The sequence below is a fragment of the Saccopteryx bilineata genome, chromosome X, assembly GCF_036850765.1.
Source record: "Saccopteryx bilineata isolate mSacBil1 chromosome X, mSacBil1_pri_phased_curated, whole genome shotgun sequence".
Taxonomy (NCBI): Eukaryota; Metazoa; Chordata; class Mammalia; order Chiroptera; family Emballonuridae; genus Saccopteryx; species Saccopteryx bilineata.
Window position 1 is genome coordinate 143,501,539 of NC_089502.1, and position 26,000 is coordinate 143,527,538.

A 26,000-nucleotide genomic window follows, 5' to 3' on the forward strand; every position below is an offset into this window, starting at 1 on the left:
GCAACCCGCCCAACGTCACACAGCCTAAGGCGGACCGAGGGAGGGCAGCCTCCCCAAGCCGAGGCCACGCCTCCTCAATTACGAATAGATAAAAATTAAAAAAAAAAAACACAGGTTAAGCCCTGCAACGCTGCGTGGCATTCGGGGACAAAACCTACTACTCCCCGCCCTTTGGAACAGCACCGCCCTGGAGCTGGGGGGGTGGGGGGGGACAAAGACCAGAACCACTTCCGGGGAGCCGCCACGAGGAGAGCCAAGCACTTCCGGTGCACGGAAGCTGGCGGTCGTTCAGGGTCAGCGGATCGTAAGTGAGGGGCCGCCCGCAGGGGGCGCCCAAAGGCGCACGGAGACTAACGTGCCTCCCTCCGTGTCGGAGGAATTTCGGACTCCGGACGAGACAGGCTGGCCCCTTACTGGTGATCGGCGACGCCCGGTTCGAGCGGTCGAATGCGCGGCGCCATGATGAGTCCCGGCATTTAAAAAGGGCGGGCGGAGCCTAGCGGACGTCCGCGTCGGCGCGGTGACGTCACAGCCCCGCGCGAGTCGGCGGGACCTCCCTGGGCCGGCCCTGCTGGGCGGGGCCTCCTTGAGTGACGGCGCGGGCCCGCCTTTTGGTTAACCTGGGGCGGCGGGGGGCGTTCACCACGGAAGCGCGTCTGGCCGGGATGGTAGGGCGGAGCGGGGTGCGGCTGAGGGGCGGGCTTCGGTGCCCAGGGGTGCTTCAGGGACGTGCGGGTCGCTTGTGCCATCTGCGGACCCGGTAGGGCAGCGGCCTCCGTCCTGTCTCCCCCCAGGCCGCGGTGCACACTGCGCCTGCGGGGTCCGGACCACCCACCTGGACACTGAGCACCGGATCCCCCACGCCCTCAATCTGCAGGAATTAAACCCAAACTGGGCTCGGCTGCGGTGGCCAAGCTCCTGCACCCTGGGGCCCAGCCAGGGGCATCACAACTAAGGTTTTAGCTTCCTGCACCCGAGGCCTGGAATGCCGGTTCAGGCGGTCCCGGAATTGGGGTGCAGCAAGAGATCTCTGGTTCCATTTCTCACAGGTGTCCCCCGGGGCGCAGGGCATTTCTTCCAGCCTCCAATGCCCTTGCCCGTCGTGCCTCAGATTGTCCTTAGAAATGTGGCCATGCGATGCAATATATTGCGTCATTGAATAATTGCTTATTGCATGATTTTTTTATAAAGAAAATGTGGATGGATGCTCAAAAAAAAAAGGAAAGAAAAAATATGGATGCAGGGGAGGGAGCAGGGCCGTGTGTTTGAACTTGCCTGACACACTTGCAGAAAGCACATGTCCTGCTCATCTGGGATTTGCTCTAGTGGAATGATTCTATCTCCCCACAACACAGCACTCCGTCCAAAAGTTTCCAAAGGTCAAGAGAAAAAGACTCTGGAGGCTTGCCAGCTGCAAATTTATCCGTCTTCTTCTTGCCAAGTAATTAAGTAGTAGCTTGCATAATCTAATGAATGAATTCATTATTCATTATTATTGCGCTGTTATTATGCAAGCGACCGAACCAATACGGAATATTGTAACTTGAAAAAAACTGTAGGTCAAGGTGAAAGGTAAGAAAATGTTTCCTTGAAAGACTTGGGTGTTTGAGTGTTTCGCTGCAAATACTATGCTTAGAACAAACAGTTTACCTGTGGAAAAAAAGGTTTGGTGTCCTGATTAGCATAAACTGTAGTAACTTAGAGCTCTTTTTTTTTTTTTTTTTTTTTTTTTTGGAGTGGCCAATTTCGCAGCCAGAATGAAGCACATCAACTTGTCATTTGCAGCGTGTGGGTTTCTGGGCATTTACCACTTGGGGGCAGCGTTGGCACTCCGCAGACACGGCCAGAAACTCCTGAAGGATGTCAAGGCCTTCGCCGGGGCTTCCGCTGGGTCCTTGGTCGCCTCCATCCTGCTTACCGCACCAGAAAAAATAGAGGTAATGAAGGAGCGTCTAGGCCCTGTCCCTTTGACAGGGCGCGAAGACCATACCACAGGCATGGCCGTTACCTCTAAGTTAACTGTGCAGAAGTCATCCTTTGCCTGGGAAACAAAAGGTTAAAACCTTTCTTTTAAAATGTAATCGTTGGGGAATCTGTGCTCTGGATTTGGAAACGGAGATTATTTGGGGTGACAGACAGAAAATGTAATGCCTCATTTGACTCTCGCGTGTTTTGTTGGGTGTTAGCATTCCAGCCGATTTCCGTCAAGCGAAGGGTGTTCCTTCTCTGTCTCGTCGCTGAGAGGAGCCCGGGCTGCTTTCTAGAGGCCTTGAACACGGGGCCAGCAACTCTGCGCGTTCCCCTTCATCTAACGCATTTTAAAACGTGGGCCTGTGATTTCTGTTAAGTGGGATGATATTAGAACTTGTTTTGTCCTCACGGCTCGAAGAAGGCCTGCATTGCAAGGGGTTCACCCAGAAGTAATAAACACAAGCCTTCGTTAGGTATTTCACTTAATGAGGTCTGTGGCTTTTTAAGAAAAAAAAAAAAAAAAATATATATATATATATGTATATATATTATATATATATATATATATAAATGCCTGAGTTCTGCGGTTTCTAGACGATGACTGTGTGTCCTCCGGCTTGGAGAGCCGCTTTCTGTAGGTGCAGAGGGCTATATTTGCTGATGAGGTCCCTAGTTGGTGGCTCTGAACAATAATCAGGTAGGGATAAACACATTCCTGCCCGAGAACGGATTTAAGTTGCGTCTAGATTCTCAGAGCTCCGTGGGACGTAGCTCAAACGTCTTGCTTTCAGATCTGGACGTAGCTCAAAACGTCTTGCTTTCAGATCTGGACGTAGCTCAAACGTCTTGCTTTCAGATCTGGACGTAGCTCAAACGTCTTGCTTTCAGATCTGGATGTAGCTCACCGGCTTGCTTTCAGATCTGGACGAAGCTCAAATCTCTGCTGAGCTGCTCCTGGAAGAGAAACTGGGTTAGAGCCCAGTTACTCGGAAACCCACTTCCCTTTTGTTCCAGCCTTGATCCGGTTGCTACACTGGGAAGTAAAAATGTAACAACTGTAGAGGTTGCGCCCGGTAAGAACCTGGAGTCAGGGGGAAGACAGAGCAGGTGTGGAAACTCCTTCAAATGAGCAGACTCATAGGCAGCGTGTTGCCTGCTCCCTGTCTTAACCAACTCCGCTTTCTTTTTGAAGCAGGGGCCTCTGCCTCGGGTCGTTCCCGCCCCCCTGGAGTGCCGTCTTTCATTCAGGGGGGCAGAGCTGAGCTTTGGACTCTGGCAGGCTTGGTGTGCAGTCCTCAGGCGCCTTAGAAGCATATTAAACGTGAAGCAGGGAAAACAGATCTGGAAATCCTTCAGCAACACAGACTCCTGAAATCCGTGATGGCCAGACGTTGAGTGGGTTACCTGGGTTTGGGACTTGAGCACCATAGGTTTAAATCAGATGACCTGTTCTTAGCTCTTTTCAACATCGGAGGGCCCTTTGTAGTGTTTGATCGTGCTCCTCAGATGTCAGAGGATGTCTTTATTGCCGTTCTCCTTGCGCAGTGGCAAAGGACTCTCCCTCTTTCCCTGGGGCCCGACCGCACTGCTCCTCCCCCAGACGAAGTGCTCAGCCATTTGGTTAAGGTCACTGTATCTCTTTTTAGCCTCTGAGACAGACGCTTGTAGGATGGCTCGGAGTTTTTTGAGCCAACTGTTTCCTGCCCACTGCAATGCCTGTTAGCTGCGTTCTCGCTGGTGGCCTGCGTCCCACGAGCTTGGCAGGGTTGTGACAAACGCTGAAGTGATTCGTCTAGTCCCGGCCCGTGCATGCATTATTGAGAGGCGCAGCTGACGCAGGTGTATTCTGGAGTGGCAGGCAGGTCCCCAGCGTTACCAAGTGAGAGCTCAGTGCGCACGCCTCTGCTCACCCTCCTGCCGTGCAGGGCTCGCTGTCAGAGGGCGGGCACGCCGGGGGTGCGTGAGCCCACTCCGTAAGCACTCCCCAGCCGAGTCGGGGGTGCGCGTGGGTGACTGAAGCTAACACCAGAAAGCAGCCTACGTGAGTCTAGCACCAGGGGAGGAGCACCCATGTGGGGGCCGCCCTCGTTTCTAACGGGAGGCCCCGCCCTCCAGCTTCCTGTCACGTAGGTCTGCGTCCTCTTCTCCGCCCGCAGTCACGCACCTGGGAGCACGCCCAGTGACGGCGCCATCACCCCCGCCCGCCTCCCGCGCTCCTGTCCAACTGCTACTGCTGTCGTAGGTGGCAGCCTCCAGCCTGGCCTCGAGGCTGCAGGGAACCCTGGGGGACCTGGAGGTTGGAGGTTGACGGCCACCGCATGCCTTTCCTGCTCCTGCTGCAACAAGTGACATAACACAGCACGCGTGCACTCTGTTACCGTGCCGGAGGTCACACGTCTGTCTGTAAAGGTCTGGCGCAGCTACAATCAAAGCCTCAGCCGGGCCCTGCTCCTCTGGGGGCCCAGGGCACCCTCCGATTCCTGCTTCTTCCAGATTCTACGCGGTGCCTGCATTGCCTGGCTCCTGGCCCCTCCTGCCATCTTTTTTTTTTTTTCTTTTCATTTTTCCAAAGCTGGAAACAGAGAGGCAGTCAGACAGACTCCCGCATGCGCCCAGCCGGGATCCACCCGGCATGCCCACCAGGGGGCGATGCTCTGCCCATCCGGGGCATCGCTCTGTTGCAACCAGAGCCATTCTAGCGCCTGAGGCAGAGGCCATGGAGCCATCCTCAGCACCCGGGCCATCTTTGCTCCAATGGAGCCCTGGCTGCGGGAGGGGAAGAGAGAGACAGGGAGGAAGGAGAGGGGGAGGGGTGGAGAAGCAGATGGGCACTTCTCCTGTGTGCCCTGGCCGGGAATCGAACCTGGGACTCCTGCACGCCAGGCCGACGCTCTACCGCTGAGCCAACCGGCCAGGGCCCTCCTGCTATCTTTAAAGCCATAGCGGCAGCATGTCCACATCTCTGACCGGGACATTCCTTCCTCCCTCTCACTCGTACGCATCCTTGTGAGGACGTTATCCAGGACCATCTCCCCGTCCTGAGACCCTTGACCTAATCACACTTGCAGAAGTTCCACGTTGCCGTGTGGGGTCTCACCGTCCCGGGTTCCGGGGAGGAGGGTGGGGACGTCCCAGGCGGGGGCGGGGGCTTGGTTCTGTCCCCCGCCCAGGTGCTCTCAGTCTTGTGCCACCCACTGACGGAGGCAGTCTGAAGTGTCACGACGGCACGGGCTCTTTGAACCTTGTTCCTGCCCCGTCCCCAGGCGTGGCCCGGGGCCTGGCACCCCGTCGGCGGCTGGATGAACGAGTTGATAGGTGAAAGACAGGCCTGTGCCCGGTATCCCCTTGAGTCACCCACGCGCACCGCTGACCCTACTGGGAAGTGATTCCGGGGTGGGCGCCCTCGGCCCTGCGTGCCCTGCTGTCTGACAGCGAGCCCTGCACGTCCTGCCTGTGGCCCTCAGTTTGCTGAGACCTCAGGAGACATACTCCATCTGATCAAGCCTGTTTGGTCCCCTGTGACTGGCCGTGAAACCCACCTCGGAGGGTCACGACAGAGTCCGAATCACTGGGTCTCAGTCTCCCTGCTCCGTAGTCCCCCGTGGGCACTTCTGACACACCCGTGCCCACGGCTGACCCCCCAACACTGACTCAGCAGTTGGACAGCCACCAGGACTCCTTTCTGTGACATGGGTGTTGTCATGAGTGACCAGCGCTGTCACCAAGGCTGTGGAATTGGGGCGGGAGACATGGTTTTCGGTGTTGGAGAAGTCTCGGGAAGATTGTGCTAAATTAGAGTTAATTTTTTTAACGTTTTTGTGTGTGTGTGTGTGTGTGTGTGTCAGACAGAGAGAGGGACAGATATGGAAAAGACAGACAGACAGGAAGGGAGAGAGAAGAGAGCCATGAACTCATAGTGTGACACCTTAGTTGTTCATTGATTGCTTCTCATAAGTGCCTTGGCCGGGGGCTCCAGCCAAACCAGTGACCCCTTGCTTAAGCCAGTGACCTTAGGCTCAAGACAGTGACCACAGGGTCATGCCTGTGATGCCACGCTCAAGCCAGCAACCTCAGGGTGTTGAACCTGGGTCCTGCACGTCCCAGTTCGACGCTCTATCCATTGAGCTACCACCTGGTCAGGCGTAAACTAGAGATAGAATAGAGCCTTCAAAAGTTCTCCAGGTGTGGGCACTGTCATTGGAGGGATTTTAAAAGGAAACCAAGGTTGCATCTGGGAGGACGCACAGCTTGCTTGGGGACCGCAGTGGCAGGCCAGGCGGGGACTGACTTGCCACCTGGGAAAGAATGTGGCCCGAGGACCGGAGCTGCTGGCTTCCCGGGGTCCGGGTGCCCTGTCTGATTGGACGGAGGTCTGGGATCAGGGTGCATTTTCTGACCGAGTCACCGACGAATTTTCGTTTCCAGGAATGCAACGAATTCACCTACGGTTTCGCGGAAGAGACCCGACGGCAGCCTCTGGGGGCGGTGACACCGGGCTACGACTTCATGGCCCGACTCAGGTGCGGACGCAGGTCGTGTGTGCTGAGTGCGAGGACAGCGCTGAGGACCCCGCCCTGAGGGCGGCCGGCTCAGCCAGCCAGCACTGACCGGGCGCCTGGCCAAGGATGGTGAGTGACGCGGTCCCATTCCCTGCAGACGCGGCATGGAGGCCATCCTCCCGCCCAACGCTCACGAGCTGGCCCACCACCGCCTGCACGTGTCCGTCACCAACACCCAGACCAGGGACAACTGCCTGGTCTGCAGCTTCCCCTCCAGGGCGGACCTCATTCAGGTAAGGGCGTTCCCGTGGGTGCCGTCCGCGGGCGCCCCTGTGAACCCTCCTCATGGGCACGGCCTTTCCCGTGGGTGCCGTCTGCGGGCACCCCTGTGAACCCTCCTCACGGGCGAGGCCTTTCCTGTGGGTGCTGTCCGCGGGCACCCCTGTGAACCCTCCTCACGGGCGAGGCCTTTCCTGTGGGTACCGTCCGTGGGCACTCCTGTGAACCCTCCTCTTGGGCGAGGCCTTTCCCGTGGGTGCCGTCCGCGGGCACCCCTGTGAACCCTCCTCACGGGCGAGGCCTTTCCCGTGGGTGCCGTCCGCGGGCGCCCCTGTGAACCCTCCTCACGGGCGAGGCCTTTCCCGTGGGTGCCGTCCGCGGACGCCCCTGTGAACCCTCCTCACGGGCGAGGCCTTTCCCGTGGGTGCCGTCCGCGGGCGCCCCTGTGAACCCTCCTCACGGGCGAGGCCTTTCCCGTGGGTGCCGTCCGCGGGCGCCCCTGTGAACCCTCCTCACGGGCGAGGCTTTTCCCGTGGGTGCCGTCCGCGGGCGCCCCTGTGAACCCTCCTCACGGGCGAGGCCTTTCCCGTGGGTGCCGTCCGCGGGCGCCCCTGTGAACCCTCCTCACGGGCATGGCCTTTCCCGTGGGTGCCGTCCGCGGGTGCCCCTGTGAACCCTCCTCACGGGCACGGCCTTTCCCGTGGGTGCCGTCTGTGGACGCCCCTGTGAACCCTCCTCACGGGCATGGCCTTTCCCGTGGGTGCCGTCTGCAGGTGCCCCTGTGAACCCTCCTCACGGGCAAGGCCTTTCCCGTGGGTGCCGTCTGTGGACGCCCCTGTGAACCCTCCTCACGGGCGAGGCCTTTCCCGTGGGGGCCGTCCGTGGGCACTCATGTAAACCCTCCTCACGTCGGGGCCGTCCGTGGGCGCCCCTGTGAACCCTCCTCACGGGCAAGGCCTTTCCCGTGGGTGCCGTCCGCGGACGCCCCTGTGAACCCTCCTCACGGGCGAGGCCTTTCCCCTGGGTGCCGTCCGCGGGCGCCCCTGTGAACCCTCCTCACGGGCGAGGCCTTTCCCGTGGGTGCCGTCCGCGGGCGCCCCTTTGAACCCTCCTCACGGGCGAGGCCTTTCCCGTGGGTGCCGTCCGCGGGCACCCCTGTGAACCCTCCTCACGGGCGAGGCTTTTCCCGTGGGTGCCGTCCGCGGGCACCCCTGTGAACCCTCCTCACGGGCGAGGCCTTTCCCGTGGGTGCCGTCCGCGGGCGCCCCTTTGAACCCTCCTCACGGGCACGGCCTTTCCCGTGGATGCCGTCCGCGGGCGCCCCTGTGAACCCTCCTCACGGGCAAGGCCTTTCCCGTGGGTGCCGTCCGTGGACGCCCCTGTGAACCCTCCTCACGGGCGAGGCCTTTCCCGTGGGTGCCGTCCGCGGACGCCCCTGTGAACCCTCCTCACGGGCAAGGCCTTTCCCGTGGGGGCCATCCGTGGGCACCCATGTAAACCCTCCTCACGGGCAAGGCCTTTCCCGTGGGTGCCGTCCGCAGGTGCCCATATAAACCGTCCTCATGGGCCTTGTCCTGAGAGCCGGCCTCCCGTCACGCCTGGCAGGCGACCTCTGCTCATTGGTCATCTGTCTGTGCCCAGACTAGGATTCGAACCTGAAACTCTGAGCATCAGGACGATGCTCTAGCTGACGGAGCTACGCGGCCAGTGTCGTGTTGCTTTGTAACAGAAGAACAGCGGGTGGGAAGTGTTGTGAGACAGACTCAAGGTCTGGCCGGTTGTCCGGGGAAGGGGGCCTGCACCGTGGTGTCCCCTCTCCAATCTGAGTCCCCTGTCATTTCTCCGCGTTGGCGGGAGGCCCTCCCTGCGGGCAGGTGGGCTGGCTGGGAGCTCCTCGCCTCCGGGAAGTCCCAGGGGCTGCTCTGTGAGGAGAGGGGCTTGCTCAGGAAACCCGCTGCGTGTTTGTGCACCAGAGAGGGTGCTGCTGCTGCTGTGGGTGGAGTCACAGCGGGCGTCGGGGACGAGGACGGAGCAGGCGTGCGAATGCCGCGGGAGGGGGTGCGTGGAGGGAGAGCCGTCCGGGCCCCTCCCGGGTCCGATGAGAGATGCGGGAGGGGCCGTTGGAAGATACCGTTTGAAATACCTCGCAGAAGGCTGAATTGACAGGGAAGACTGCTTGGCACTCTGCGGGTGAAATGAGAGTGTGTGACCTTGGTGTGCGGGGACGCAGCCACTGGCGCTCTGCGGGTGAAATGAGAGTGTGTGACCTTGGTGTGCGGGGACGCAGCCACTGAGTGCTGCATCAGTGGTCGTGCCCTAGAAGGAGATGTTTTCCCCTGACCTCGTCCTGACCTCGCGCAGACCTGCAGGACATACAGGGGAAAGCGGTCGGTCCAGGCCTGAGTGGCCCCACGTTGTCCGTCCCAGGACCGAAACGCCGCTGTCCGTGCACTGGACCGGGCTTCTGGTTCGTGTGGGAGCCGGACTGTGTGTCCTTGTCTCCTAGAAAGGGGAGCCCGTGTCCCTGGACGGTGCCTGGCCGCCCCCTCCTGATTTACCGACCGTGGTTCGGCCCCTGAGACTCCGTCACGGTCCACGGGAAAGGGGACCCGGTGCAGGAGACGGAGGCGAGGGTGTGCGGACACAGACATGGCCCGGATGGCAAGGTGGCGTAAGCATGCGTCCTGAGAAGGGGGCTGTGTCCCGATGCCGTGAGCCTTGCTGGTGGGAGGTGCAGGAGTGCCCACGGGAGGGGCAGCGAAGCTTCCCGGGGCTCCGGGGCAGGCTCGCCACCCGCCGGGCACAGGGGCCTCTGTCCGGCAGCCGCCAGGAGGGGACTGCGGAGTCTGCGTGCACAGGGCACAGGGCCTCTCCCTGCCCACCTCGACTCTGCCCGGTGGGCGCCCGTCCACCTTGCACCCTGCAGACCTCGGGAAGTGCGTGTTGCCAGTGTCTCTGCGTCTGTGGTAATTACAGCTCACTGGGACGGCAAGTAAACACGGCTTCTACCTACTCCCCTTTGTTTTCGATAATAACTACTCAGAGAACCAGAGTCATGAGTCGAGCTCATTGAGCAGAAGAGCCAGAGTTGACACGGACGCGCACTCCCCCGTCAGGGGAGTAATTGAGTAATGAGCCGTTCTCCCAGGTCATGCCAGCAGCGTTCTGAGCGTGGGGCAGAGCACGCACTCCGTTCTCGGCCCCGGGGGTGGCAGGGAGCACGTCCCGGCAGCAGCGGAGGCTATGAAGATGCACGGGTCACTCGCCGGAACCCCCGTGGAGCGCGGGTTCGGAGACCAAGCCTGGGCAAGGACTGTCCGTCCCCCCACCCGACCACTGACGATGCCCAGCCCCTGCGTGTGGCTGAAAGGGGCCAGGGCGGAGTTGGCCCAAGGGCAGTCTGAGGGCGGCCATTGAGCAGTCTGGGTCTGCGGGAGGCAGACAAGAGGGACACCTGTCAGCCCGGCAGTTCCTCAGGGACAGGCAGGAGTTCTGCGTGCCCAGAGCCAACGGGAGGAGCAGCGGCGAATGAGGCGTGATGCATCCCTGCGGCACCTTGTACGCCCGGCTCGCACACACAGCCTGGGTTTCCTGCAGTGTCTGCGAGGTCTGCAGATGAGAGAGACAGACACACAGACACGGGGAGAGAGACCAAGATTGGAACAGGGCGAGGAGGTCAGGTGATCAGCGGGGAGGCAGCAGAGGAAAGCGGGCACGCGGTGAGCCCTGGCGACGTGGAGGACCATGCTGCAGCCGCCGTGTCCTAGATTGCCTGCGCCTCACGGGCGCTCCTGCCGCCAGCTCTCACGTGCAGCCGCTCGAAGGTGAGGGGAGGACAGAGTCCACGGCTGGCCGTGGTCTCAGGAAGACGGGGGAAGGTACATTGGAATCTTTCAATTCCAACGATGTCAGCCGGCTCTGAGCAGACAGCCAGGTTCCCGTGAACCTGCGCGGACAGCGGGCAGCATCGGCGGAACTGGTCGAGACGGTACCCTCCCGAGAAGCCGGGCCACGCCGCTTTGTAAGCACCCCGTTTCCAGAAGACGGGAGATGAGGAGGCAGCCGGAGCCTGTGCTGGGTGTGCACTCGTCCGTGTCTCACGGCGTTGCTCGGAAGTCGTGACCTCCTTTGTGTCCTCGTGTGTTTAGTGAGAATGAAACCACGCCCAGTCAGTGGCCTAACACTGGGATCATTGCTTCAAGGGCGGGGCCAGGGGCCAGGGGCCAGGGCGTGGGAGGGGGGTCACTGCGTCCTGCATCTCTGTCCTCAACGCAGCGGTCTGCAGACACGGACAGCGTCCCGGGGGCAGGGGGCAGGGCTCAGACACCCCCCTGAGACCCGCCGCTCTGCACGGACTGAGGGTTCTCGGGGCAATCGTTTCGCCGTGAGGACGATGAAGGAACACAGGTAACAGCACAGGCGTGGGGTGACGTGTTATTGCGGGGACTTCGAGTGTCCATCTCTCCGTCCTTGGAAAACCCCGCATGCTTACAAGGAAATGCCCGTGAGCAGACCCTGCAGGAGAGAAGCCGTTCGCTCTTCACCCTGAAAGCTAATCTCCCCACTGAACGGACTCTGGTCTGCAGGGCGGCAGCCGGCGTCCAGGGAGGCCGCGCAGTGATGGAACAGCAGCCAGACTGGAGGTGGCAGGGCCCCACCCCTGCGCTGCCCCAGGCCCCTGCGCTGCCCCCGGCCCCTGCACTGTCCCCGGCCCCTGCACTGCCCCCGGCCCCTGCGCTGCCCCCTGCACTGTCCCCGGCCCCTGCACTGCCCCCGGCCCCTGCACTGCCCCCTGCACTGCCCCCGGCCCCTGTGCTGCCCCCGGCCCCTGCGCTGCCCCCTGCACTGCCCCCGGCCCCTGCGCTGCCCCCTGCACTGCCCCCGGCCCCTGCACTGCCCCCGGCCCCAGCGCTGCCCCCGGCCCCTGCACTGCCCCCTGCACTGCCCCCGGCCCCTGCACTGCCCCCGGCCCCAGCGCTGCCCCCGGCCCCTGCACTGCCCCCGGCCCCAGCGCTGCCCCAGGCCCCTGCGCTGCCCCCGGCCCCTGTGCTGCCCCCTGCACTGCCCCAGGCCCCTGCACTGCCCCCTGCACTGCCCCCGGCCCCTGCGCTGCCCCCGGCCCCAGCGCTGCCCCCAGCCCCTGCGCTGTCCCCGGCCCCTGCGCTGTCCCCTGCGCTGCCCCCGGCCCCTGCGCTGCCCCCTGCACTGTCCCCGGCCCCTGCACTGTCCCCGGCCCCAGCGCTGCCCCCGGCCCCTGCGCTGCCCCCGGCCCCAGCGCTGCCCCCGGCCCCTGCGCTGCCCCCGGCCCCAGCGCTGCCCCCGGCCCCTGCGCTGCCCCCGGCCCCTGCGCTGTCCCCGGCCCCTGCGCTGTCCCCTGCCCCTGCGCTGCCCCCGGCCCCTGCGCTGTCCCCGGCCCCTGCGCTGTCCCCTGCGCTGCCCCCGGCCCCTGCGCTGCCCCAGGCCCCTGCGCTGCCCCCTGCACTGCCCCCGGCCCCAGCGCTGCCCCAGGCCCCTGCGCTGTCCCCGGCCCCTGCGCTGCCCCCTGCACTGCCCCCGGCCCCAGCGCTGCCCCAGGCCCCTGCGCTGCCCCCGGCCCCTGCGCTGCCCCCTGCACTGTCCCCGGCCCCTGCACTGCCCCCGGCCCCTGCGCTGCCCCCTGCACTGCCCCCGGCCCCTGCGCTGCCCCCTGCACTGCCCCCGGCCCCTGCGCTGCCCCCTGCACTGCCCCCGGCCCCTGCACTGCCCCCGGCCCCAGCGCTGCCCCCGGCCCCTGCACGGCCCCCGGCACTGCCCCCGGCCCCTGCACTGCCCCCGGCCCCAGCGCTGCCCCCGGCCCCTGCACTGCCCCCGGCCCCTGCACTGCCCCCGGCCCCAGCGCTGCCCCAGGCCCCTGCGCTGCCCCCGGCCCCTGTGCTGCCCCCTGCACTGCCCCAGGCCCCTGCACTGCCCCCGGCCCCTGCGCTGCCCCCGGCCCCAGCGCTGCCCCCGGCCCCGGCGCGGTCCCCGGCCCCTGCGCTGTCCCCTGCGCTGCCCCCGGCCCCTGCGCTGCCCCCTGCACTGTCCCCGGCCCCAGCGCTGCCCCCGGCCCCTGCGCTGTCCCCTGCGCTGCCCCCGGCCCCTGCGCTGCCCCAGGCCCCTGCGCTGCCCCCTGCACTGCCCCCGGCCCCAGCGCTGCCCCAGGCCCCTGCGCTGTCCCCGGCCCCTGCGCTGCCCCCTGCCCTGCCCCCCGCCCCAGCGCTGCCCCAGGCCCCTGCGCTGCCCCCGGCCCCTGCGCTGCCCCCTGCACTGTCCCCGGCCCCTGCACTGCCCCCGGCCCCTGCGCTGCCCCCTGCACTGCCCCCGGCCCCTGTGCTGCCCCCGGCCCCAGCGCTGCCCCCTGCACTGCCCCCGGCCCCAGCGCGGCCCCCGGCCCCTGCGCGGGCCCCCGCCCCGGCGCTGCCCCCGGCCCCTGCGCTGCCCCCGGCCCCTGCGCTGCCCCCTGCACTGCCCCCGGCCCCTGCGCTGCCCCCTGCACTGCCCCCGGCCCCTGCGCTGCCCCCGGCCCCTGCGCTGTCCCCGGCCCCTGCGCTGTCCCCTGCACTGCCCCCGGCCCCTGCACTGTCCCCGGCCCCTGCACTGCCCCCAGCACTGCCCCCGGCCCCTGCGCTGTCCCCTGCGCTGCCCCCGGCCCCTGCGCTGCCCCCGGCCCCTGCGCTGCCCACGGCCCCAGCGCTGCCCACGGCCCCTGCGCTGCCCCCGGCCCCTGCGCTGCCCCCGGCCCCAGCGCTGCCCCAGGCCCCTGCGCTGCCCACAGCCCCTGCACTGCCCCCGGCCCCTGCACTGTCCGGGCCCTGCGAGGACCTCACTGTCCTGATTGGCGGGAAGGGAACAGCATAGTGGTTTCCTCCGCAGACTTCAGAAGTGCCCTGAGCATTAACCTGTGAGCAGCACGTTATACTTGACATGGGGAAAAAAACATATAATTCTGGTCCTACGGGGCGGTACTTTTTCTGGTAGGGCGCGTGTGTCTGTGCAGAATGAACCGTTATATTTGTAGAGCGCCCGGTTCTTGGAAGACGGGGGGGACTGTCATTTAACGACGCGCACACTGGGCACGGAGTGTTCTGGTTACCGCTGCCGCACACGGCGCTTTTGGCCGAATAACCTCCCTAAGAACCTAGCTTGTGCTTACGAAACATCCCCGGCTAACTGAGGCGAGGGCCGCGCTGAGCGAGGGTGAACGCGGGCCTGTCCACAGCCCGTGTCTGGAACACGCCCACAACGCATGCTGTGGCCCCCGGGGGGCGGAGGAGGCGCGGGCTGAACGTGCGTGCTTCCTGTCCCGTCTCGCCCCACGGCCCTGTAAAGGGACCCTCCCTGGGTCACCCGAGGTGACAGGCACTCCCGCCGGGCCTCGGGGAACGCGTGCTTACCACCATGGGCACCCACCTGGTGCCGGGCACGTCCCACCTTGAAAGCAGAGGTGACCTGTCTCGTGCACAGAGGTGGCCTTACGCTGCCGGGTGGCCTGCTGCCCACACCTTGCACGTCTCGGCACCAGTGTGTTCATGCCGCATGGGGCCTGCAGGTGACGTAGGCAGGCCTGGCACCTCACCCAGCCCAGCAAGCAGAGGCACGGGACATGTGTCCCTTCCTGCCCGCTCTTTCCTGCTGGGGCCCTTGTGCTGTGCCGTTACCACTGAACTCACTCCTGTCCCCAGCTGGCCCACTCCGGGGACGCTTCTGGGCACCTGTCACAGGCGCCTGGCCCTCCCCTGCAGGACGTCACTGTTTGCAGTCACCGCCCCAGCAGCGTGGAGGAGTCCTCGCTTCTCCCACTGCGGACGTGGAGGGAAGCCTCCCGCACTTCCTCCCGCCCGCGGGAAAGGGTTTCCTCCTAGCCCCGTGCAGCGCTGACCGGCCGTGCCAGGGGACGCAGCCTTCCGTCGGGGCTTTGCCAGTGAGGACCCAGGGCACCAGGAAACAAACACTGAGGTCCAGCTCACGACGCAGAAATACGTGGGTTTCCTCTGCGTCCGCTCTCATTTTGGGGGGGAATCGTGTTAAATGGGTGACAGGCTCTATCGTTTAAACCCACAGCCTTTGGGAGCGGACCTCAGAAATCTCACCTATTAAACTGCTTCTTTAAGGGAAATGCCCCATGAGGTCTCCGAAACCCTAAACGCGTGATTTACCTATTTGTTTGGAGGCCACAGGCGTTTCCAAATTCTCCTGAAGAGAACCCTCGTGAACTCTGAGAGTGAACGGCCACAGAGTCTTCAGTTCTCTGCTGCCAGGTGGGAGCCTTAAACATTCGCCTTTCCAAAGCTGAGCCCGTGCCTGTCGGGAAGGGGCCCAGAGCCAAGCTTCTCTCGCCGGAAGAGGCGGGGGCATTCTGCACGTAGGGCGTGTGGCTCCGTGAGCGACATCCTGGTGGCAGAAATTGGAGCGTCCCTGAGCTGCAGGCTCGTGTGCCCCTGACAGCCGGAGGGGTTGGTCCTGTGGAAAGCGAGACGGCCACCCCGGAAGGGCTGTCACAGCCTATGACAGGTCACTGTGGGGGCTGTCACAGCCTGTGACGGGGCACTGTGGGGACTGTCACAGCCTGTGACGGCACTGTGGGTAACTTCCGTGCGTCCTGGACGTACTCGAGCGTTTTTTATTAAAGATGTTATTTGTTGGTTCCAGAGAAAAGTGAGAGGCAGAGAGAGAAGGGGAAGAGCAGGAAGCATCAACTTGTAGCAGTTGCTTCCTGTGTGTGTCTTGACCGGGCCAGCCCCGGGCTTTGAACCTGCGACCTCAGCGTTCTAGGCCGCCACTTCAGGCACTTAGACTTAACCGGGCCTTCCTCCTGTACCGACCTGGCTGTCTTCCCCGGAAATGTCCACTGTGCTCAGGGACGCCGATGGAAGTGGGGACACTGCACATTTTCTCTAGGGCCTCTTCAGATACGAGCTCTTCTGTCCTGTCGTTGAATATGTCCCACGATGTGCTTGAAACGCACGAAACTCGCTCGGTTTTCTGTTGCAGTTTTTAACTGTCTTCTCCGTTCTAGAACGCTGCGGGAAAGAGCGTATCAGACCCGCTGCCTGAGTGCTGAGGCCGCTGCCCTCCCCCTGGGGTGGCTCTCTTCTGTGCCCACAGGTCCTCCTGGCCAGCAGTTTCGTGCCCATCTACGCGGGGCTGAGGCCGGTGGAGTACAGCGGGCAGGTACGTCCTCCGGGGCTGATGGGTGCCCGGGCGTGTCCGTGTGCAGGCGGCGTCTGTCAGTAACCCAGGGGTCCAGTGACGCATCCTGGCGGCTCCCTAGCGTGTGGAGGGCGTTCCTCATGCACAGCTGTTTCCATGACGTCCCGGCCATGTCTGTGTGCAGGTGGCGTCTGTCAGTAACGCAGGGGTCCAGTGACGCATCCTGGCGGCTCCCTAGCGTGTGGAGGGCGTTCCTCATGCACAGCTGTTTCCATGACGTCCCGGGCATGTCTGTGTGCAGGTGGCGTCTGTCAGTAACCCAGGGGTCCGGTGCCTCGTCCTGGCAGCTCCCTAGCCGTGTGGAGGGCGCTCTGCATGCACAGCTGTTTCCGTGAAGTCCGGGCTGTGGCCGCTCAGTAACCCAGGGGTCCAGTGACACGTCCTGGCGGCTCCCTAGCGTGTGGAGGGCGCTCTGCATGCACAGCTGTTTCCGTGAAGTCCGGGCTGTGGCCGCTCAGTAACCCAGGGGTCCAGTGACACGTCCTGGCGGCTCCCTAGCGTGTGGAGGGCGTTCCGCATGCACAGCTGTTTCCGTGAAGCCCCAGGTGTGTCCGTGTGCAGGCGGCGTCTGTCAGTAACCCAGGGGTCCAGTGACGCGTCCTGGCGGCTCCCTAGCATGTGGAGGGCGTTCCTCATGCACAGCTGTTTCCGTGAAGTCCAGGCTGTGTCCGTGTGCAGGCGGCGTCTGTCAGTAACCCAGGGGTCCAGTGACGCGTCCTGGCGGCTCCCTAGCGTGTAGAGGGCGCTCTCCGTGCACAGCTGTTTCTGTGAAGTCCCGGGCGTATCCGTGTGCATGCGGCGTCTGTCAGTAACCCAGGGGTCCAGTGACACATCCTGGCGGCTCCTTAGCGTGTGGAGGGCGCTCTCCATGCACAGCTGTTTCCGTGAAGTCCGGGCTGTGGCCGCTCGTGGTCACAGGGTCTCCCGATGAGCACGGTGGGCCCGGCGCTCCTTTGGACGTGGGCCTCACCCATTGCATCCTCTCTTTACTGGAGTCTGTGACGGTCTTTCTCCCTAACGGAGCCCTCGTCCCAGGCCCTTCTGCTGATTGCTAGAGGCAAGGCTGAGCCGTCGGGCCGGGAAACGGCATCAAGCAGGCACGCCTGGCCCCGCACTCCCCAACCCCCCACCCAGGGGCCCCAGCAGGCAGCAGGCCCCCTGCTCTGTGCTCCGCCTGCCAGACCTGTTCACCCAGGGGCATCTACAGAGCTCCTCTTCCTGGGGGCCCGGCCGTCATGGCGGGAGGCTGGGTCCTTCCCACACGGGCTCTGTCACCATTGAAAACGGAAGTTCATCCTATCAGAGATAGTTAAGTTAGAGCTTCCGAACCACTGGCACATGGCATGGGTACAGACGTTTGCTATGCATTGACACAAAGCCCCCAGTGGGTCAGCTCTGGTGGAGAGTGACCCAGGAGCATGTCTAAGGTGTGCTGTGCATTGACACAGAGCCCCCAGTGGGTCAGCTCTGGTGGAGAGTGACCCAGGAGCATGTCTAAGGTGTGCTGTGCATTGACACAGAGCCCCCAGTGGGTCAGCTCTGGTGGAGAGTGACCCAGGAGCACGTCTAAGGTTTGCTGTGCATTGACACAGAGCCCCCAGTGGGTCAGCTCTGGTGGAGAGTGACCCAGGAGCACGTCTAAGGTTTGCTGTGCATTGACACAAAGCCCCCAGTGGGTCAGCTCTGGTGGAGAGTAACCCAGGAGCACGTCTAAGGTTTGCTGTGCATTGACACAGAGCCCCCAGTGGGTCAGCTCTGGTGGAGAGTGACCCAGGAGCATTGACACAAAGCCCCCACGGGGTCAGCTCTGGTGGAGAGGAACCCAGGAGCACGTCTAAGGTGTGCTGTGCATTGACACAGAGCCCCCAGTGGGTCAGCTCTGGTGGAGAGTGACCCAGGAGCATTGACACAAAGCCCCCAGGGGGTCAGCTCTGGTGGAGAGTAACCCAGGAGCACGTCTAAGGTTTGCTGTGCATTGACACAAAGCCCCCAGTGGGTCAACTCTGGTGGAGAGTGACCCAGGAGCACGTCTAAGGTTTGCTGTGCATTGACACAGAGCCCCCAGTGGGTCAGCTCTGGTGGACAGTGACCCAGGAGCACGTCTGAGGTTTGCTGTGCATTGACACAGAGCCCCCAGTGGGTCAGCTCTGGTGGAGAGCAACCCAGGAGCACGTCTAAGGTTTGCTGTGCATTGACACAGAGCCCCCAGTGGGTCAGCTCTGGTGGACAGTGACCCAGGAGCACGTCTGAGGTTTGCTGTGCATTGACACAGAGCCCCCAGTGGGTCAGCTCTGGTGGAGAGTAACCCAGGAGCATTGACACAAAGCCCCCAGAGTGTCAGCTCTGGTGGAGAGTAACCCAGGAGCATGTCTAAGGTTTGCTATGCATTGACACAAAGCCCCCAGTGGGTCAGCTCTGGTGGAGAGCAACCCAGGAGCACGTCTAAGGTTTGCTGTGCATTGACACAGAGCCCCCAGTGGGTCAGCTCTGGTGGACAGTGACCCAGGAACACATCTGAGGTTTGCTGTGCATTGACACAGAGCCCCCAGTGGGTCAGCTCTGGTGGAGAGTAACCCAGGAGCATTGACACAAAGCCCCCAGTGAGTCAGCTCTGGTGGAGAGTAACCCAGGAGCATTGACACAAAGCCCCCAGTGGGTCAGCTCTGGTGGAGAGTGACCCAGGAGCACGTCTGAGGTTTGCTGTGCATTGACACAAAGCCCCCAGTGGGTCAGCTCTGGTGGAGAGTGACCCAGGAGCACGTCTGAGGTTTGCTGTGCATTGACACAGAGCCCCCAGTGGGTCAGCTGTGGTGGAGAGTGACCCAGGAGCACGTCTAAGGTTTGCTGTGCATTGACACAAAGCCCCCAATGGGTCAGCTCTGGTGGAAAGTGACCCAGGAGCACGTCTAAGGTTTGCTGTGCATTGACACAGAGCCCCCAGTGGGTCAGCTCTGGTGGAGAGTGACCCAGGAGCACGTCTAAGGTTTGCTGTGCATTGACCCAGAGCCCCCAGTGTGTCAGCTCTGATGGACAGTGACCCAGAAGCATTGACACAAAGCCCCCAGTGGGTCAGCTGCGGTGGAGAGTGACCCAGGTGCACGTCTAAGGTTTGCTGTGCATTGACACAAAGCCCCCAGTGGGTCAGCTCTGGTGGAGAGTGACCCAGGAGCATTGACACAAAGCCCCCAGTGGGTCAGCTGCAGTGGAGAGTGACCCAGGAGCACGTCTAAGGTTTGCTGTGCATTGACACAAAGCCCCCAGTGAGTCAGCTCTGGTGGAGAATAACCCAGGAGCACGTCTAAGGTTTGCTGTGCATTGACACAGAGCCCCAGTGAGTCAGCTCTGGTGGAGAGTAACCCAGGAGCATGTCTAAGGTTTGCTGTGCATTGACACAAAGCCCCCAGTGGGTCAGCTCTGGTGGAGAGTGACCCAGGAGCATGTCTAAGGTGTGCTGTGCATTGACACAGAGCCCCCAGTAGGTCAACTCTGGTGGAGAGTAACCCAGGAGCATTGACACAAAGCCCCCAGTGGGTCAGCTCTGGTGGAGAGTAACCCAGGAGCACGTCTAAGGTTTGCTGTGCATTGACACAAAGCCCCCAGTGGGTCAGCTCTGGTGGAGAGTGACCCAGGAGCACGTCTGAGGTTTGCTGTGCATTGACACAGAGCCCCCAGTGGGTCAGCTGTGGTGGAGAGTGACCCAGGAGCACGTCTAAGGTTTGCTGTGCATTGACACAAAGCCCCCAGTGGGTCAGCTCTGGTGGAGAGTGACCCAGGAGCACGTCTAAGGTTTGCTGTGCATTGACACAGAGCCCCCAGTGGGTCAGCTGTGGTGGAGAGTGACCCAGGAGCACGTCTAAGGTTTGCTGTGCATTGACCCAGAGCCCCCAGTGTGTCAGCTCTGATGGCCAGTGACCCAGAAGCATTGACACAAAGCCCCCAGTGGGTCAGCTGCGGTGGAGAGTGACCCAGGTGCACGTCTAAGGTTTGCTGTGCATTGACACAAAGCCCCCAGTGGGTCAGCTCTGGTGGAGAGTGACCCAGGAGCATTGACACAAAGCCCCCAGTGGGTCAGCTGCAGTGGAGAGTGACCCAGGAGCACGTCTAAGGTTTGCTGTGCATTGACACAAAGCCCCCAGTGAGTCAGCTCTGGTGGAGAATAACCCAGGAGCACGTCTAAGGTTTGCTGTGCATTGACACAGAGCCCCAGTGAGTCAGCTCTGGTGGAGAGTAACCCAGGAGCATGTCTAAGGTTTGCTGTGCATTGACACAAAGCCCCCAGTGGGTCAGCTCTGGTGGAGAGTGACCCAGGAGCATGTCTAAGGTGTGCTGTGCATTGACACAGAGCCCCCAGTAGGTCAGCTCTGGTGGAGAGTAACCCAGGAGCATTGACACAAAGCCCCCAGTGGGTCAGCTCTGGTGGAGAGTGACCCAGGAGCATGTCTGAGGTTTGCTGTGCATTGACACAAAGCCCCCAGTGGGTCAGCTGTGGTGGAGAGTGACCCAGGAGCACGTCTAAGGTTTGCTGTGCATTGACACAGAGCCCCCAGTGGGTCAGCTGTGGTGGACAGTGACCCAGGAGCATGTCTAAGGTTTGCTGTGCATTGACACAAAGCCCCCACCTGGTCAGCTCTGGTGGACAGTGACCCAGGAGCATGTCTAAGGTTTGCTGTGCATTGACACAGAGCCCCCAGTGGGTCAGCTCTGGTGGAGAGTGACCCAGGAGCACGTCTAAGGTTTGCTGTGCATTGACACAAAGCCCCCAGTGGGTCAGCTCTGGTGGACAGTGACCCAGAAGCATTGACACAAAGCCCCCAGTGGGTCAGCTGCGGTGGAGAGTGACCCAGGAGCACGTCTAAGGTTTGCTGTGCATTGACACAAAGCCCCCAGTGGGTCAGCTGCGGTGGAGAGTGACCCAGGAGCACGTCTAAGGTGTGCTGTGCATTGACACAAAGCCCCCAGTTGGTCAGCTCTGGTGGAGAGTAACCCAGGAGCATGTCTAAGGTTTGCTGTGCATTGACACAGAGCCCCAGTGGGTCAGCTCTGGTGGAGAGTGACCCAGGAGCACGTCTAAGGTTTGCTGTGCATTGACACAGAGCCCCCAGTGGGTCAGCTCTGGTGGAGAGTGACCCAGGAGCATGTCTATGGTGTGCTGTGCATTGACACAGAGCCCCAGTGGGTCAGCTCTGGTGGAGAGTGACCCAGGAGCACGTCTAAGGTTTGCTGTGCATTGACACAGAGCCCCCAGTGGGTCAGCTCTGGTGGACAGTGACCCAGGAGCACGTCTGAGGTTTGCTGTGCGTTGACACAAAGCCCCCAGTGGGTCAGCTCTGGTGGAGAGTGACCCAGGAGCACGTCTAAGGTGTGCTGTGCATTGACACAGAGCCCCCAGTGGGTCAGCTCTGGTGGAGAGTGACCCAGGAGCACGTCTAAGGTGTGCTGTGCATTGACACAGAACCCCCAGTGGGTCAGCTGTGGTGGAGAGTGACCCAGGAGCATGTCTGAGGTGTGCTGTGCATTGACACAAAGCCCCCAGTGGGTCAGCTCTGGTGGAGAGTGACCCAGGAGCACGTCTAAGGTTTGCTGTGCATTGACACAGAGCCCCCAGTGGGTCAGCTGTGGTGGAGAGTGACCCAGGAGCATGTCTGAGGTTTGCTGTGCATTGACACAGAGCCCCCAGTGGGTCAGCTGTGGTGGAGAGTGACCCAGGAGCATGTCTAAGGTTTGCTGTGCATTGACACAGAGCCCCAGTGAGTCAGCTCTGGTGGAGAGTGACCCAGGAGCACGTCTGAGGTTTGCTGTGCATTGACACAGAGCCCCCAGTGGGTCAGCTGTGGTGGAGAGTGACCCAGGAGCATGTCTAAGGCACAGATCATGCCCTGGCCAGATAGCTCGCTTGGTTAGAGCATTGTCCGAAAGCACAGGGGTTGCTGGTTCGATCCCCGGTCCGGGCACGTACAGGAAAAGCTCGATGTTCTCGTCTCAGTCTCTCTCCCCTATCCTCTCTCACTAAAATCAGTAACTAAACATTTAAATAAATAAATCCTGGCTCACCTCCTTCCCGTGGGGGGTTTCTCAGGGGCGCATGCTGACCAGGGGCGTTTCTCCCCCACAGAAGTGGGTGGATGGAGGTCTCACCAACAGCCTTCCCATCCTGCCCGTGGGCCGAACAGTGACCGTCTCCCCCTTTAGCGGACGCCCGGACATCTCTCCGCGGGACAGAGGGCAGCTCAATCTCTACGTCAGCATCGCCAAGCAGGACGTCATGGTGAGTGATTGCGTTCACGGACACTTGAGGGGTTTTCATCTCCTGAAATTCCTCACGTGCCTCCAAAGCTTTGGAAGCTCATGGGTCATTTTACGTACAAAGCACCTCTCCTAAGTAGTGTGTTCTTGAGTCCTTGACAACGTGCGTCCGACCCTCGGACCTTAGTTCCTGTAGACCGAGAGTGTGTCCTTTCATACTTCAGTCACTGCCTGTTGGGGAGGTGATTCCATTTCTTCACTTCCTTTTCAACGTCAACCAACCTGGCGGGATTTCAGTGCACTTTTAAGTTAGGTCACTTATTTCTTATAGGGTGGCGGCCATGACGTATATATTTATAAAAAGATTGGAGAAAAGCTTAGGGACTCAACTGAGTGAGTCCCATGCAGATATCCACTCCGCTGTGGAGCTCTCTACACGGGGAGGTGTTACAGGCAAGAGACACCGGCCGGCATCTGGCAGTGCCGGGCTGTGCTGTCCGGAGCTGGTCCTGGAATCTGGGTGGAGAGCAGGGCCGGCACCCCATGGTGCACAGGACGCCCCCACCCCCACACACAGACACAGAGGGGGTCCACCTCAGAGGGACCGGAGTTCCAGGGTGGAGAGACCTCGTCTAGTCTGCGGCTGCCATGAGCCATTCAGTTAAAATTTCTCCTCCTCATGTCATTTTTTTTTTTTTTTTTTTCTGAAGTTGGAAACGGGGAGGCAGTCAGACAGACTCCTGCATGCGCCCGACCGGGATCCACCCGGGATGCCCACCAGGGGTGATGCTCTGACCATCTGGGGCGTTGCTCTGTTGCAACCAGAGCCATTCTAGTGCCTGAGGTACAGGCCACAGAGCCATGCTCAGCACCCGGGCCAACTTTGCTCCAGTGGAGCCTTGGCTGCGGAAGGGGAAGTGAGAGACAGAGAGGAAGGAGAGGGGGAGGGGTGGAGAAGCAGATGGGCGCTTCTCCTGTGTGCCCTGGCCAGGAATCGAACCTGGGACTCCTGATGTCGTTTTTTTAACCGCTGATTGTCCCTGTGATGGTGACGCTTAGGTTACAGAAATATCGTCTGTCGGCCGCTACGTCTGTGTCACGGCTTCGTCTTGCCTTTGTTCTGTGCCCTAGCTGTCCGTGGCCAACCTGGTGCGGCTCAACCACGCCCTCTTCCCGCCCGGCAGGAGAGAGATGGAGGCACTGTTCCGGCGCGGCTTCGAGGACGAGGACGCCGTCGCGTTTCTGCGCAGGGAGGACCGGTTCGGCTAGGACGCGCCAACAGCGCATTCCCGACGGCCTCCGCTGCAGCTTCCTAACGACGGACAGGAACCAGACCACAGCTGTCAGAACTCTGTCAGACGTGTCCGTTCTTGTCACAGTTCTCATAACCTGTAGTATTTAAGTGTCCCCTCGGCGCGGGAGAGAGGGGCGCTGCGTTAGGACGCGGCAGTGGTGTTTCGGGTAGAACTCGGAGGGTGAACTTCAGGGGGTGAACTCCCACGCGCGCGGAGACCACGTCACCCAGGCGGCCCTGTGGCTCGGAATGCGGCCCTGGGTGCCCGGTCTTTCGTCCCAAGTCTCTCTCCCGTCCCTCGCTGGGCAGGCGGGCGGGTGCTTGGGTTGGCGCTGACTCCTACACACGGTCTTCAACCTGCAATCTCTTTTTCTCGGGCTGGGCCCAGCGTGAACTCTGGATCACTCAGCAGCAGCTAGAAGGAAACCAGTTTTAATTCCATGCCCGTAATGGTTATGCATTCGTCCTTTCTACCACTTGAAGCCGCCCTTTCAGTTGATCTTTATGCAGGGGTCCCCAAACTACGGCCCACGGGCCACATGCGGCCCCCTGAGGCCATTTATCTGGCCCCCGCCGCACTTCTGGAAGGGGCACCTCTTTCATAGGTGGTCAGTGGAGGAGCATAGTTCCCATTGAAATACTGGTCAGTTTGTTGATTTAAATTTACTTGTTTGTTATTTTAAATATTGTATTTCTTCCCATTTTGTTTTTTTACTTTAAAATAAGATATGTGCAGTGTGCATAGGGATTTGTTCATAGTTTTTTTTTGTAGTCCGGCCCTCCAACGGTCTGAGGGACGGTGAACTGGCCCCCTGTGTAAAAAGTTTGGGGACCTCTGATCTTATGGTTCCTGAATGTCCAAGATGGGCACTGTTGGGCAGAGCAGCCCGACGGCAGCCTCTCTGCGGAGGAGACGGGCACAGCTGGACCGCAGGGCCGTGTGCCCCTTGGTGCAGGCATGGTGTCCCACCCGGGCAAACATGCTCGCGTCGTCACGTGTTGTCGTGACAAGTGACATGAGGCACACGGGCTCTTGGTTCCGTCTCAGGTCCGTGTGCTCCCTGGGTGTGAGTGTCCCGCTTGTTTGCTGGTTGAATAAAGGCTTTGCTGACGTTTCCCACAGCGAGATCGGATTTTGATACGTCAGACCTCTGAAAGGCGTTCAGTGTGTCTGTCCATGTCCCTGACCCTGTTGGTGCAGGCTTTCCCTGAAGGAGGCTGTAAGCTGTGGACAGATGGCTGTGCAGACAGCAGCCTTCCACACTGGGAAGTGTGGCCGTGACGTGAAGCGCACCACTGTGTCCCCAGCGTCCCCCGGTGCTGGGCCCTGTTCTCAGGGAGGTGAGGGTGTGGCCTGTGCCCCACGCACATGGGCTGACGGCAGGCTGGCCCTCGCCACCAGCAGTGCCCTGGTGCAGGACCTGCGTGTCCAGGCACCATGGGACGGTGTGTGGAAGACAGGAAGAGCCATCCTCACCCCGATCCTGGCGTGTTTGCTGGGTAACCACTGTGAGTGGCGGCGCTAGTGCTCATTGGGGCCACGTCCTAATGTCTTTGGATCTGTCATTTAAAATGTCGTTCATCTTTCTCCTCGTTTTCCTGGACACTCGTTACTTTGTAGCTCTGGTAACCCGCTGCTTCCCCTGACAATTAGAGAAGATAGATTTGGTTTTAAAGTTAAATAATGCTCTATAAGAGGAAGCGGTGTTTAAAAATTCAGGAAAACACTCTGTTGTGTCTGGGGTTCCCAGTGCTGGAGGTCGCGTTTGGGCATCGGAAGGAGACAGGGGGACAGAGGGGGCATGCGGGCATTGGAAGGTGGTGGAGGAACTTGGACACCATGTGCCGCTGGTTCTAAACACGCGTCGGCGCTGGGAGTGGACAGGGTTCACTTCTTCTTTGCCCTGATTTCTGGTGACTGGAGCAGACGCGTGGGACACAACACAGTGGAGATACGATGTCATCTAGAAGGATACACTCAACACCCCACATTGCTGTTGGCCAAGCTCAGCCCAGGACGTATCGGTAGGTTTTAAAAGGACACATCTGATTGCATCTGGGTTCGTGGAAGCTGGGGGACGCTACCTCTGTGGGACACACTGAGCCTGTTGGGGCCCTAGAAACACTGCTGGCCATCGCTGGCCTGCCCACGTGTCCACCTGCACCCCCATCCATGGCTCACCTGGATTGTGGAGAAGGGCTGCTATCCCTGGGCTCAGGGCGACACCTGTGCAAATCCACAGCGGCTCAACAACGGGCACCTCGCACTGTGGGGCTTCCGGACATGAGGCGCTCTCGCTGGGCACGGTGCCCCCAGCCCAGGTCCCGTGAGGTCGCGGAGCGGGGAGAGGAACCACCAGCCCAACAGTGATCCCGACCCCGGGGAGTCAGGGAGCACGGATCGCCTCAGAGAGGGAAGGTGCCTACCCGTTCCTGTGCCGCCTTATTTATTAAGCGAGAGAAGGGGAGAGAGACAGACTCCCACA

The 26,000-nt window shown here is 61.4% G+C and overlaps 1 protein-coding gene across 8 annotated transcripts; it reads left to right on the forward strand.

The window, feature by feature from the left end:
• The first annotated feature begins 237 nt into the window (after positions 1–237).
• On the forward strand, positions 238–24,805 carry PNPLA4 (patatin like phospholipase domain containing 4). Of its 8 annotated transcripts, none has more exons than XM_066250275.1 (7): positions 238–304; positions 1,738–1,937; positions 6,397–6,491; positions 6,628–6,763; positions 15,873–15,938; positions 22,090–22,242; positions 23,352–24,805. In XM_066250275.1, exons 2-7 carry the CDS (start codon positions 1,758–1,760, stop codon positions 23,487–23,489), a joined length of 768 nt encoding a protein of 255 aa, XP_066106372.1. In that variant the 5' UTR covers positions 238–304; positions 1,738–1,757; the 3' UTR covers positions 23,490–24,805. The 8 variants fall into 8 exon arrangements, with proteins under 8 accessions (XP_066106372.1, XP_066106365.1, XP_066106370.1 ...); XM_066250268.1 differs by lacking the exon at positions 238–304 and adding an exon at positions 611–668; XM_066250273.1 differs by lacking the exon at positions 238–304 and adding an exon at positions 646–668 and having other exon boundaries at positions 1,786–1,937.
• The last annotated feature ends 1,195 nt before the right edge of the window (positions 24,806–26,000 follow it).